General features: G+C 42.2%; 2 protein-coding genes across 2 annotated transcripts in view; both read right to left on the bottom strand.

Annotated features, from left to right (window-relative positions):
* The window catches only part of LOC143377891 (uncharacterized), a 168,766-nt gene that overhangs the window by 40,871 nt on the left and 112,992 nt on the right, over positions 1 to 14,903 (bottom strand). The gene's annotated exons all lie outside the window — the stretch shown is intronic.
* Positions 1 to 14,903, bottom strand: part of LOC143377876 (uncharacterized) — a 475,856-nt gene that overhangs the window by 30,329 nt on the left and 430,624 nt on the right. The window contains exon 7 of the mRNA XM_076829675.1: positions 12,045 to 12,237. Coding sequence (XP_076685790.1) covers positions 12,045 to 12,237 — 193 coding nt within the window. The remainder of the gene's footprint in view (positions 1 to 12,044; positions 12,238 to 14,903) is intronic.

A 14,903-nucleotide genomic window follows, 5' to 3' on the forward strand; every position in this document is an offset into this window, starting at 1 on the left:
ATAAAAGATAATTTGATGTATAGTTACATAAAAAAGAAAGCGTCATATGTTCCTAGAAGAATTATAGCATTTATAAATTTTATTACGATCGGCGTGTTACACTTCGGTGATGTATGAACTGCGCCTGAGTCAGTCACGCACACATAACCACCACTCCTGTAGGTGTTTCCCCCTCCATCAGCGGTAGCTAGAGTCCGCCGAACCCTGCTCTGACGCTAGACGCAGCTGTCGTGCCCTATTCCTTCATGACTTCTCGATAGGACCAGCTGTGGCAACAGCGTGGCAGAGACAGAGAGAACAGAAAATATGGCAACTATGCGTAAAAAATTAGTCTACGTAGAATACCGGAGATGTCACCTCGGTATAATTTCTTTTTATCGACCGCAGTAGTTTCATTAGGGTGCGTCTGTTTGCAAGGGACGCTTCGATCGATTCGGACCATAACAAAAATGAGACGGCAGCTTTAATGCCATTACGTCTCTGTCACCAATGAGCACACTTCACTTCTAATGACTATATCTTTGATATTTTTGCGAATTTCAGTCCCTAATTTTCAGGAAACATTCATGAAATATCAAACAATGAAAATAAGGAAACAAAATTATCTTTTTGGCATATCTAGATACATGCACCGTCATAAATGTTTAAGCAAAAGTCCTCGAAAATAAAAATTACAATTTTTTTCTTCGCCTTCATAAATGTTACGAGCCGGGGTTGCGGCAACGCGAAATGCCGGCAAAAGGGGTATTTCCCAAGGAATACGGTTTATAAGTTTGTTAGTTAGGTGCGCGGACGAACCTGATGCGAAATCAGGGAGCCGCTCGGATTATCGGAAACGAGGACGAATCTGATGCGAAATCAGGGAGCCTCTAGGAATGGAGTCAAACACGGACGAACCTGATGCGAAATCAGGGAGTCGCGGGAAATGTTAGTGATGCCTCGTGTACGCGATTTACACGTGAAAACCATTCGTATATTCAATAATCAGTTATTGTACAAATGTAAGTGTTGCGGTTAATTAATTAAATAAAATGTGTAAGTTACCACTAGCTTGCACGGTGTCGACGTACTGGCGATGCGGGGCGTAAGAATGGCTATTTCAATATGCCAAATACAGTAAATCCTCGTTATAGCCCCTATTTTACCATGCGTAGTACGCCCGGTGACTATCTCCACCAGTCGACAGTGAGAGAACCCGAGAACGAGCGTGAGGGAACGAATGAGTCGACGGCAACTTCGTGTCAACTGTTTAGATCCTTTTCGCTTGCTCCTGGGTTTTCTTACGCGTGGCATTGGCCGCACGGAATAGTGTCCGCAACGCGTCGTACGCCCGCCGCCAGCCCCGTTCGTCGGGTTTAATACGAATGTCTACTGTAGAATACTAACCGAACTCGCGGATTCTTTGGGGTTAACTGTGATTCTGACAGGGACTCGAGCCCGATCTTGCTAGGTTTAACCACCTCTGTACGAGCGTGATATGATGTGAATCTACGCGTGACGGTATCTAGAGACGCGGCAGCGTCTCGACGCCAAGTACATGTTTCGACACCGTGCATATGTCGACTGTCGCTACCGCTATCATTTACTCGTAGCCCGGCTAATCCAACTTAACCTGAAACTTATTTCATTAATATCTCATCACGCCTGTAATATTTTCTAAATTTAAAGGCATTTTTCTTGTGTAAACCGCATATAAGCTTTCGAATAAGACCAAATTCAATAAAATCGGTCCACGCATGACAGATATATCGTAATATTGTCTCATGGATCAGTCGGAAACGGTAAAACTTTTTTTCTGATTCTTCAAGCCAAATTTTCGTCAACATAATACGTATACGCGTTACACGCACACTTTCAGCCAAAAGAAATATTAACACATGTTTCGTTCGCCGATTCGTCGACTCTCGGGACCATTCGGCAGGGATCGTCGTCAGTCATTGTACTGTGACGTCCCACTATTTTTCGCGCGGTCCTATTCCAAAAATCTATTATTAAACCTCAAAACCACTCCACCGAAGTCCCTGAAACTCAACTCTTACCCCATCTCCTCAATCGTCGATCACCTTAATGTTGTACCTTAGCGGTCCCCAATACAAGATGATCGATACAAAACTCCACCTCGATGTTGTACCTTAGCGGTCCCCAACACGAGATAATCGTTACAAAACCCCTTCGCCTATTCGCCACATGAGGCACGAATCCTTCCCTTTAAAACGAATTCAAACAAGTCCATCGTTACAAAAACCCTCTTAAATCGAGACCACGTCTCAATCCCCTCTTTACGACTCACAGAGTCCAAGCCAATCTAACCCCTTTCCTATAAAACACCCGAAATCCATACGACGAGTTGAGTATCTCTTTTCGCAGTCATAAAAACCCCAGACACCTAATTGCGACGTATATTTGGCGTACGTGACATAAATACGTCTATTAATAGACGTACCGTTTATAAAAACCCCGGAAGTCCTACTACGACTTATTTCTTAAATATGTCAAGGTCTTTACCGCGCGTACCCCCCGCAATACTCCTGTAAAATCTTATAAATACGAGGTCCTGAGAGGCCAGAGCGATCATTTTTCTGCTGCACGAAAGTCCGTGAGCAACTAACTTATATTACTAAAAGTTTATAATTGGAAGATTCCAAAGTGTTCAAATCAGTGCTCTACGGCAACTACCGTAAGCAATTATAATTATTAATATTGTTATTCATCTCCATACCATTGACTATTATTATTTTTGTCTATCAAAGCTTATTGCGAACCTTCATTATTTTGTATTACTAACGTTTATTACCTATATATTCTCATTAATGCTTTCTTTGTGTATACATATTTTTGCATTACTATTCTTATTGTATTCCACGTTATGTTGCATTCTAAAGCTTATTGCGATCATTTATATTTCATATTAGCAACGCTTATTGCTTCTACAGGGTGTCCCACTAAGGAGTGGACAGCGCGATATCTCTTAAAGTATTGTCGATAAAAATATAAAAAAAATAGGGAATTGCATGGTTCGAGGGGGCCCATTTATTAGCGCGAACGAATTTTGTTTTCGATTATTATTTTAAAAGATACGATGGTCAAGTTCGGTTTTTCAAATGGAACTATTTTTTTTGAAGACCTGAGTTGATAGTGCGTTCCAAGACAAATTCAATAAGCTTTAATGTATACACTTTATTTCCACTGGTTTTTAAGATATTGCGCTTGCAAATTTACTGATTTTCACTGCAAGAAACCCCTCTGGAATGGCAAAAACCGGGGGCGGTCTTACTGGCGCCACGGGTGGCACTGCCTGTTGAAATGGATACTTACCTGCCAAAGGTCTACGCCAGAAATGGCAGGCCCAAAGGCTGGACAATTCTTTTCCGTCAGAAATGCTACTTAGGTAGGTACATCTGCGGTGTCGAGAAGCGCATCGTTACTTTTATTTCGCACTTGCTTCTACGCTCGGATGGCCGGTTCTTTTGGGAGGGATGCAAGTTGGATTGGTTCTGATACAATCTGCTCCCTATCTGCTCCCTAACCGGCCATCCGAGCGTAGAAGCAAGTGCGAAATAAAAGTAACGATACCTACCTAAGTAGCATTTCTGACGGAAAAGAATTGTCCAGCCTTTGGGCCTGCCCTTTCTGGCGTAGACCTTTGGCAGGTAAGTATCCATTTCAACAGGCAGTGCCACCCGTGGCGCCAGTAAGACCGCCCCCGGTTTTTTGCCATTCCAGAGGGGTTTCTTGCAGTGAAAATCAGTAAATTTGCAAGCGCAATATCTTAAAAACCAGTGGAAATAAAGTGTATACATTAAAGCTTATTGAATTTGTCTTGGAACGCACTATGAACTCAGGTCTTCAAAAAAAATAGGTCCATTTGAAAAACCGAACTTGACCATCGTATCTTTTAAAATAATAATCGAAAACAAAATTCGTTCGCGCTAATAAATGGCCCCCCTCGAACCATGCAATTCCCTATTTTTTTTATATTTTTATCGACAATACTTTAAGAGATATCGCGCTGTCCACTCCTTAGTGGGACACCCTGTAGATTTCGAAATATTGAATGACACCACAGGGTGCAATTTGGCTGATAAATTCAACTTATATTATATAAAGAGTATTAAGGATATAATCAAATCTATAAAGGGAAATAATAGTACGAGTGTAAATAGGAGAATTATTTATGTCATTGACAAGAAGGGAGAGATGGAAAAATTCGAAATGGTTACGGGGGAACAATTGGGAGAAATTGTTAGGGAATTACCAAAAAAAAAGGGTACAGAAGAAGGAATAAGCAGTGATATATAAAAAACGGTATTTTGTGTAATACGGGAAGAATTTGTTAGTATAATAAATGAATCATTGAGCGAAGGTCGTTTCTTAGAAGAATGGAAAACATCTACGATAATTCCAATCCCTAAGATAGAGAAACCAAGAAGGGCAAGCGAATATAGGCCTATTAATATGCTACCAATATATGAGAAGGTACTTGAGACAGTAGTTAAAAAACAAATTGAAAGGTATTTGGAGATTAATAGTATTATAACCGAACATCAGTCAGAATTTAGGAAAAATTATTCATGTGAAACAGCAATGCAAACAGTCACAGATGAATGGAAATTGATAATTAGCGAAAGGAAAATGGTAGGAGTAGTATTTATGGATCTTAAGTGTGCATTCGAGACGATTGATAGGGATAGGTTATTAGAGAAATTGTACCAGTATGGCGTTAAGGGTGCGGTTCTTGAGTGGTTTAGATCGTATCTAACAAACAGAACGCAGCAAGTAAAATATAAGGATGTATGCTCTAAAACATTGTCTACAGAATATGGAGTGCCACAAGGATCGGTTCTAGGTCCGTTATTATTCATAATATACATAAATGATCTCGTCAAAGTGTGCCCAGAGGATTGTAATATAAAATTTTTTGCAGACGATACCTTAATATATGTAACAGGTGAGAGTGGTATGGAGGTTGAGAGGAAAATGAATCTAGCATTTAATGTAGTGGAAGAATGGATGAATATTAACAGACTCAAGATGAACGCAGGGAAAACGAAATATATGATAGTTACAAGTATAAGAAAGGAGTTAGAAGGTAGTATGGCTGTGAGATGCTTGGATAAAACTGAAATAGAACGGATGGAAATGATAAAGTATCTAGGCGTAATTATTGATGATAGACTACGATTTACAGGTCATTGCGATTATATGTTAAAGAAAATAAGTTTTCTGAATCGAGTGGGAAATTGTATTACATCATGTACTAGATGTACTATATACAAGACAATCATAGCACCTCATTTTTGAGTATTGTGGGACGTTATTAATTAATATGGGGGAAACACAAATACGTAGGCTACAAAAAGCTCAGAACCGTGCCATGAGAGTCATATTGCAATGTGACAGACGAACCAAAGTCGAAGATATGCTGCAAGCGTTACAGTTTATGGGTGTAAGACAGAGGCTGTACCATAATACAGTATTGTCTCGTTAGCGACTCGCTGGTCGGGACCGGCGTTGAGTCGGTATCGTGAACAGAACCCTAATTCCGAGTGTTCGTTTCTCGCTTCTTTCTGGCCGGAGGGGGGAGCGAGATGGAACACTGCGTGCGCGGCGAGCGTGCGCGATGGTCGCAAGCGCAAAGGACAGAATGTCAGGCGTCCGAAAGACGGAGCGAGACAAAACATCAACGCGTCGTCGGTCTCGTACCGTCCTCGCTCGCTTTCAGTGCATCTCGCTCGCTCTCGTTCCATCTCGTTTCAGCTTTCGCCGGGCAAGAGTGAGACAAAAGTGGTGGGGATAGCGAAGAGTCGGTATCGTGTACACAAAATCGAGTCGCTAACGAGGAAATACTGTATGTGTACATTTGTTTTTAAGATTTTTACAAACATGTGTCCGGAGCATTTAAGAAATAGGCTAAGAATAGTAGGCGATGAAAGTGCAATGCAAACAAGGCAAGCTGGGAATATTGCAGTGGAATTTCGTAAAACGAGAAGTGCCCAAAAAAGTCTATTTTATGAAGGAGTATTAATGTATAATGCACTGCCAGACGAAGTAAAACGCTGTGGAAGTTTAGGCATATTTAAGAGACTGGTGAAGGAATTCGTTACAACAAATGTAAAGTAATATAAATGTACTCGAAAATAGCTGAGAAAGCTAATAAGTAATCAATCCTCTCTCTCCCCCTCTCTCTCCCTATCTCTCTCTTTCCCTCTCTCTCCCTCTCACTCCCTCTCTCTCTGTCTCTAATCCCTGCTCCCCTCTTTCTCTTCTCCCCTTTCTCCCCCCTGTCTTCTGCTCTTGTTTTCTTCCAGTGCTCTTAACCAACCTTCTCCACCCCCATCTTCCCCCAACACCTCCCTTACCTTCTCCTGCCAACTACCTTTGTATCCCCTTTCCCTGCACCTTTCCCATACGTGCTCCCACGTTTCCTCCTCACTCTCACAAACTCTGCATACCCTTTTTTCTATCTTCTCACAGTATCTTGCATCTCTCACCCCGTTCCCCAATCTGAACCTTGCTACCCTATTCCATCTCTCCTCCCTCCAGCCCTTTTCCAGATATTCGGGGAACCCTTCCCCCCTCGTCCACTTGCACAACTTGTTATACCTTGACCCCCTTATCTTTTCCCATGATTGCCTTTCGTATCTCTCTCTGTATCTTTTCTGTATCTCCCCATACCCCTCCCTTCCCCTTTCCCTTAATCTCTTTACCTCCACTATCTCCATTCCTACCTCCTTATACAATTCTTTTCTCTCTTCCTCCCATGCAGACACTCTTCCCTCTTTGCTCTCTCCCTTCTTTACTTCCTCCCAACACTTTCTCGCCCACCCACTCCCCCCTCTCTCCTCCACCCTTATCTCAAAATTCCAAGCCCTTCTTCCTGCCCCTATCCTTAACTTCTGCTTATCCGTCTCTTTCCTCACCATGTACCCCGGTGTTACCCGCTCCACTCCCAACACTCACCTGATATATCTCTCCTGCATCATCTCCAACGCCTTCCTTTCCTGCCATCCCTAAATCTCCACTCCATAACTTGCGACGGTCCACACTAGTGTGTCGAATAAAAACATCCTCTTCCTTACGTCTCCCGCAAACTTTCTCTTCCCTATTCTCCATACTTGCCGCATTGCTACTGCTGCCTCTCTTACTCTAGCTGTCACCTGCCCTTCTTGCCCCCCATTCCTTCCTATCTCTTATCCTAAATATGTAATTTTCTTCACTTCCTCTATTTTTCTTCCTTTCCACCTCCAACTCCATTTTTTCTTCCTCCCCCCGCCTTTCGCAAACCTCATTATTTTCGTCTTCTCCACATTCAACGTGAGCATCTTCCTATCCAAATATCTTTCTAGCTTACCTATCATTCCCCCCATCTCGCTTTCATCTTCTGCTACCAGCACCACATCGTCCGCATAAGCTAACGACCTTATTTTCTCTCCTCCAATCCTTACCCTTCCCCAACCTCCTTTCTCCAACTCTTTCTCCAAGTCCGCCATTAGAATGCTGAACAAGTGGGGGCTTAGAGGGCACCCCTGCCTTACCCTTCTCGCCGACCAAAAACTCTCCCCCACTTCGCCGCCTATTCTCACCCTGCTCTTAGTCTCCACGTACACTTCCTCAATCCTTTTCCTTAAATCCCCACTCACCCCCCTCTCTTCCATCGTCTTCCATAGCACCCCCCCTGTCTACCGAGTCGAAGGCCGCCTTCAAATCGATAAACAGCGCTATCATTTTCTCTCCTGATCTCTCGACTCTTCTTCCTATCATGTAGTTGAGCACATATATATTGTCTATCGTTCCCATCCCCCTCCTGAATCCTGTTTGATTCTCTGGCACCATTCTCCTCTCGTCCATCTCCCCCACCAGCCTCTCTGCCAGCACTGCCGCGTACACTTTATACAGCGTTGGCATTACTGCGACTCCCCTGTATTCCTCCACCCTCTCCCCTTCTCCCTTTTTAACTATCGGGATCACTAACCCCTCTTTTCACTCCTCTGGCCATCCTTCCCCTCTCCATACCTTATATATTATCTTCCATGCCCACACTCAGTGATGCCAGAACCGTGAGTTTTCGCCCACGGGGGCTACCTCCACTCTATGACCAAGCGTACCCGCTCCTAGTGCCTGTACCGCACCACACAAGCATACCCGTCCCTCTATCCGTGCTACGAGCCGGGACTGCGGCAACGCGAGAGGCCGGCGAGAAGGGTATTTCCCAAGGAATACGGTTTATGAATTTGTTAGTTAGGTGCGTGGACGAACTCGATGCGAAATCGGGGAGCCACTGGGTTGGTAAAGATTCCTTGTTTTGGATAAGGTTGCGAACGAACCTGATGCTAGATCAGGGGGTCGCGGGAAATGTTAGTAATGCCTCGTAACTCTTAATTTATGTTGGATACAACTCGAGCGGTAAAGTTGTATCAGTGGGTGAGTGCTACTAATATTATAAGGATCGCTGAGTAAAAGATGGGTTTAAAGAATCTACTCGATTTAGACGTGAACACCATTCATGTATTCAATAACTAATTATTGTACAAATGTAAGTGTCGCGATTAAATAGTATGGTAAAAGTGTGTAAGTTACTACTGATTTGCACGGTGTTGACGCACTGGCGATGCGGGGCGTACGAGTGGCTATTTCAAAGTGCCAAATAGAATAGAAAGCGAACTCGCGGATTCTATGAGGTTAACTATGATTCTGACGAGACTTTAGCTCGATCATACTAAATTTAGCCAACTCTGTACGAGCGTGATACGACGTTACTCTACACGTGACTGTACTGCTTTGAACCAAAGAGGGTAGAAACCAAAGGGTTTATATAGTCCCAAAAATGAGTGGGGATGCGTTAGAAATTTCCATAGGGTCATTCTGGGGGAGACGCACCTAGCGGAGAGATGCACCAGTTACTGTTCTGGCCACACTACATAAGTGGCAGCATTGTTTCAACGCTTAAGACGCGTGCTCTTGTCTACAAACATAACTCTATTAAACAAATCACATCGATCGTGCGGTTTAAGATCATTAAAATTGAAAAAACTTTTCGTTGTGTTGGGTTTCAGGCGAAAAATTTGTGTGAACGATGAGTAAATTTTTTATTACCTAGATATCGTGTAGCTTTAACTATTATTATTGGTTTATATAGAGGCAGTAGTTTCTCCTCTCGCTATAACAACGCGTTTTAACCTTTTTTTCTGCGTAATGGTTTTTTTATGCAGAGGTGCATCTATCCCTCAATGTAGGTATAGATGCACCTCAAAATTGAAGGAGAGATACACCATGAATTCATAGTACAATTAATCTGTTTCAAAACATGCCACGGGTATATGTCCGAAAAGCAAATGCTCCTGCCAGAGCAACATGGACGGAGGAACAATTAAAACAAGCAATACAAAAATTAAAAAGTAATGAGTTGGGTTTAAATGCTGTGTCTAAGCAATATGGCATATTAAAGAAGACACTATTAAGAAGATACAGATCAGCTGATCTAGTGAAACATGGCTTGGGACCACCACCGATGCTTGGATTTGAGCATCAACGAAGATTGGTGGCTCATATTAAGCGACTTGCAGTTGCTGGCTTTGCACCAGATCGTACCCTTGTAAGATCTATAGCGTTTTAGTTTGCTGAAAAATTAAATATCAAACATATATTTTCTCAAGAGAAAAAGATGGCAGGATACGATTGGCTGAAATCATTTCTACAAAGAAATCCAGATCTCAGCATTCGTAAAGGTGAAGGGTTGTCTGTAGCAAAAGGGCAGGGGCTCAATAGACAGAGTGTGGCTGTATTTTATGAGGTTCTTCGCAATGAACTTATAAAACATAACCTTGAAAAAATGCCACAAAGCATTTATAACATGGATGAGAGTGGGATACAATTAATAAATAAACCAGGCAGTGTTATCTCAGGGAAAGGCAGTAAGGATGTTCATGTGGTAACGTCAAAAGAGAAGGGTGAATCAGTGACTGTTGTAGCATGCAACAATGCGGAGGGTCACTTTTTGCCCCCCGTACTCATCATAAAGGGGAAAAATAAAAAGACAGCGGTTGGAAACGATTTGCCTGCAGGTTCTAAAGTTTATATGAATCAAAAGTCTTCATATATGAATAGTGAGATATTTATGTTGTGGTTGAAGGAACATTTTGTGCCAAGGAAATCTCCTGGCAAGTGTATTCTACTCCTAGATGGGCATGCTTCACATTGCAATGACCCAGATATGTTGGAGTTTGCCGATGCAAATGACATTATCATTGTATGTCTTCCAGGGCACACAACCAATGCTCTCCAACCTTTGGATAAATCATTTTTCCATTCTTTTAAAAGCTATTATAATCAAGCAACTAAAGATTGGATGCTTTCTAATAAGGAAAGGAACATTTCAAGGAATGAAGTTGGAAAGCTGGTGTCTAAGGCATGGCAAAAGTCAGCTACGGTGCATAATGCTACTTCTGGCTTTAGAGCCTGTGGCATTTATCCCTTCGACACAGGTGCGATTCCAGACCACTTTTTCAGTGTGTCTGATTCCACAGCACAACAAAGGTTGACTGAAATTACACAAACAACACTTGAAAGTACTACAACATCTGATAGTTCAATATCAGAAAATTCAACAACACCAGCGAGTCCAATAGCATCTACATCAGGCATACAGAATTCATTTATTTTTCCATCACCGTCAAAATCATTACAAGAAATTATGCCCATTCCTGTTGTTTCAACACCTAAAGGTGCTAAGAGAAATGTTGCTAAGGTATTGACTAGTGTAGAAAATATAAAGAAAAGACAATTATTAAAGGCAATTAAACAAGAAAAAATAGAAAATGCACTTGAGAGAAACATAAAGAGACAGTCTAGATCGTTCAAGACAATTTCAAAAAAGGGTAATAAAGAAAAATAAAAAAATATAACAAAGAACAAGTCGATCAAGATTGATGAAGACTCGGATAACAATTGCTATGAATGTTTGGAGGATTATAAATCAACCACTTCTAGAGTGGATTGGATTCGTTGCCCGGAATGTACAAAATGGCTCCACGAAACATGTACCATGTATCCTTCTCTCTGTAACATGTGTGGAAGAGAAAAAAAAATAATGGAAGTAGGGAGAAGGGGATACAAATAAGTAGGTGCATCTCTCCCGAATCTGAAGTGCATCTCTCCCTCAGGTCTGGGGTTAGATGCACTTTTTCGAAGCTTTTTAGAAAGCATATTTTAATGTTATAATAAAGTTTTTATATATTTAATGTATTGTTTTGTGACAGAGATTGAAATGAACAATGAAATTATATTTACCAAAATTTTCAGTTATATTTATTTAAAAATTTATAAGGAATCGAAAAAAAGTGGTGTGTCTCTCCCAGAATGACCCTATAAGGAAATCCTTTGGGGTCGTCGTCGCGTCACACCCGTTCCCATGGTCGTGATCCAGATGGTCGAGATCATGACTCCCCTTAGTGGTTTGTGATAAGCGAAAGGATTTTAGGGCGTTTTCTTTTCGCAGACGCGAGCTCGAAAAATTCTTGAGCGCGGTGCGGAACTCCTTCACCTCTACACTCCACTTCCACGCTCCACTCACATCCACTTCCAGCACTGCACTCTTTTACACTCCTCTCTCATTTGCACCGGAAACGGAAGTCTAATAAATATGTATAAATTGCGTTTCTAATATGTATATGTATATGTTTGCGTATTTTATATTATAACGGAGTTATTGTAAATTATTAATACTAAGACAATTAAGATTTTTTCGGTTTCGCAGCGCCAAGTATTTTGAATAAAATATTTATTGGTATTGAAATATTTATTTGTATAAAATAAAAATATATCTGCTTAATATTATTTAATACATTTTTTATTTGTTTAAATAGTCATTGTTATAATTGGCGCAATTTTTGTATATCATTAGTTTTGTAGAGCTAAGTATAACACATTAATAAATTTACGACAGTTTTTTTTTCGTTCGTCTGCGCGCGTGCGTTTACTTGACGCACTTTTTTGTACCATTTTTAAAAAAAGGTAATTTTGTGGAGATATAGATTACAGTAACTCACCAACAGATGGGACCTCGCGTTTCCTCTCGAGGTCGACCTTGTTTCCAACGAGGATCACGCCTTGGTTCACCATATAATCGTTTTTCCACAGGTACAGCAGAGTATCCTCAGCCACCTTCAGGCTTGGCCTGTCTACCACGGAATAGACGACCACGTACACATCTGGATTGTATGTCGAACAGAATGCCTCGGCCTAGGCAAAGTAACAAGATAATTAATAACGAGGCCAGCACGATGTATTGGAGTCGTTAAAGTGTAAACGGTTATTTAACGCTTTGAGTGGCGCAGGGTTTTGAAATATACCGCTTCAAGTTGGTCACGCTTCCTGAGTGATCACTTTTGCCGGAAAACATTTGTATAAAGCGTAAAACGTGAACTCCGAGCATGGTTTGTTTTTAATGTAAACATTCGGACATCCTCGGACAATACCCTCGTGTGATACAAAATATTGGTAGATGGAGCAGTTGAATATCACAATGGGGACTATCTTTTTAGACCGTGAGTTTCGTCCTGGGTGTAACGGTGCAACAGAGTTGGGCAAAATTTAATCCAATTAATAATTACATATTAATTACGATTGTAATGTAATTCTTAGGGCAAATATGAATTACTTTCGCGAATCGTTACTTATTACTCACCTCAGTTACAATCGTAATTGCTACATGTAATTGCAGGACAATTACAATTGTAATATTGAAAGATAATTACAATTACTTACGATTGTAACTTTTCAAGACTGTTACAATTACTTACGACTGTAATTTTTCAAGACTGTTACAAATACATACTTATAAATTGTAACTATGTAATCATAATTACCTATAATTCAAAACACCAGCAGCCGTAAAAAACATTTAGTTTAACTAACAGTAAGTAAAAACGTACCACATATATACTAGAGCTGTACGAGTACTTGAATATTCGGGTAGTTTGAAATCCGAACCAATCCGGGACTCGGTTTCCAAGCCGAGCCAGGTACCCGAAAGAACCGAGCGACTCGGATAGAACCAAGTACTTGAATGTTTTTCAAGCGGTCCGAAAGAACCGGGCGGATTGGATGAAACCGAGCCGCTCGGATAGAACCAAGTCCTTGATGTTTTCCAAGCGGCCCGTAAGAAACCGGGCGGATTGGATAGAACGAAGAGGATTGAATTTTTCCAAGCGGCCCGAAAGAAACCGGGTGGCTTGGAAAGAAACGAGCGGTCCGCTCGACCTTCATTCGGACCGTTCGTTTCTTTCCAAGCCACCCGGTTTCTTAGGGCCCGCCCGCTTACTTTCCAAGCTGCCTGGTTTCTTTCGGGCTGCTTGGAAAAATTCAATCCGCTCGGTTCCATCCAATTCGCCCGGTTTCTTTCGGGCCGCTTGGAAAAATTCAATCCGCTCGGTTACATCCAATCCGTCCGGTTTCTTTCGGGCCGCTTGAAAAAAATTCAAGTACTTGGTTCTATCCAAGCCGCTCGGTTCTTTCGGGTACCCGGCTCGGCTCGGTTTTTCAAGCCGAGCCAGGCTCGGCTTGCTTTTTCCGGCTACTTGATCAGCTCTAATATATACAGGGTGCCCGCGGGAAGACTGAACAGCTGTGTTGAGCGATACGATGTTATTTTCAAAGCTCCAAGCGGATCGTATTGTGCTCTGCGCGTTGTCAGTCCGCACGTGGCAGACACTTGGTCTGTCAGTCGGGCCAACACTTTGGGACTAAGAATTTACGACCGGCGTAGTTGGAATAGGGGCTCTTAGACCGGGTCGAGATTACGCTTTTCCAGACGTTGCCAATAATAAACAGACGGCACGACGTCGCGCTGATCGGTTCGGTTTCTCCGAAATCACACTTGCCCCTTTCCAGTCACTTTTCGTCGTTCCAGCCAAATCAATTCAACCAATGAGCAATCATTTAGATCACGTCCTAGTTAAGACACACCCCCACAAGGGTTTCGTGATCTTCGCAGCGCCAGAGAGACCACTTTGAAAAATCAGATCAAACAAAACTCTCTTACCGTCAGCATCGACAAACCGCTTATACTTTCTGGACATTACAATCGCGTCAGATTACAATTGTAACACAACCTCGTCTATTACTTATTTCAATCAATAGTGATTAAAATATATCGTTATGTTATTGTTCATTGTTACGCGCTGTAGTGTCTGTGTTTCATTTCACTCGACCTATCACATTCTAATCATCATCAACCAGTGAACTCGTGTGGCGTAAAAACCGCACGGAGTGTGACATTGTGTCGTCGGAGACTTACACCCTCCAAATATAAAGGCGACATTTTGGCCACAACATTTTGGTCCTTCGAGCCGGATCTACAAGTGCCTGAAGTGCCTTGAATCGCACCTACTTGGACAACATATCCAGTGCTGTGAAAGAACAGAACACCTCATCGCCAAGGAGTAGCAACCAGAGAGCGGGACTCGGCAGATCACCTCATCGTCAAAAGGCCCAGCAGCCGAGGGACTACAACACCAGGTCGTAACCTCGCATAACTCATCAGCGACAGCAACAGTAGCTGAGCACCAGGGATCGGCGTAACCAGCTTCGCAGCGGTGCCGAGACGACGGCACGGACTTCGTCCAGAGTCAACGTCGAGGACGTTACTACCAGCATCAGTCGCATCATCTACCTTTTGACAAGCCGAGAGGACTAACCAGAGACATCGACCACGTAAGTTGCATTCAGTTGTTGCTTGTGAGTCACCTATTGAATTATCAACTCCTACTACCTCGTGTCTCGCGTTTCTATCGTGGTAAAATCTCGCCATGGCACCGACTCCGGAAGAACGTCAGAGAACCTTAAAGTTGAAGCGTGAAGCGTTTAAATTGGAACTTGAAACGTTTCAACTATTAGTAGATGGTTCC

This window comes from Andrena cerasifolii, chromosome 16 (genome assembly GCF_050908995.1).
Source record: "Andrena cerasifolii isolate SP2316 chromosome 16, iyAndCera1_principal, whole genome shotgun sequence".
In the NCBI taxonomy this organism is placed as follows: Eukaryota; Metazoa; Arthropoda; class Insecta; order Hymenoptera; family Andrenidae; genus Andrena; species Andrena cerasifolii.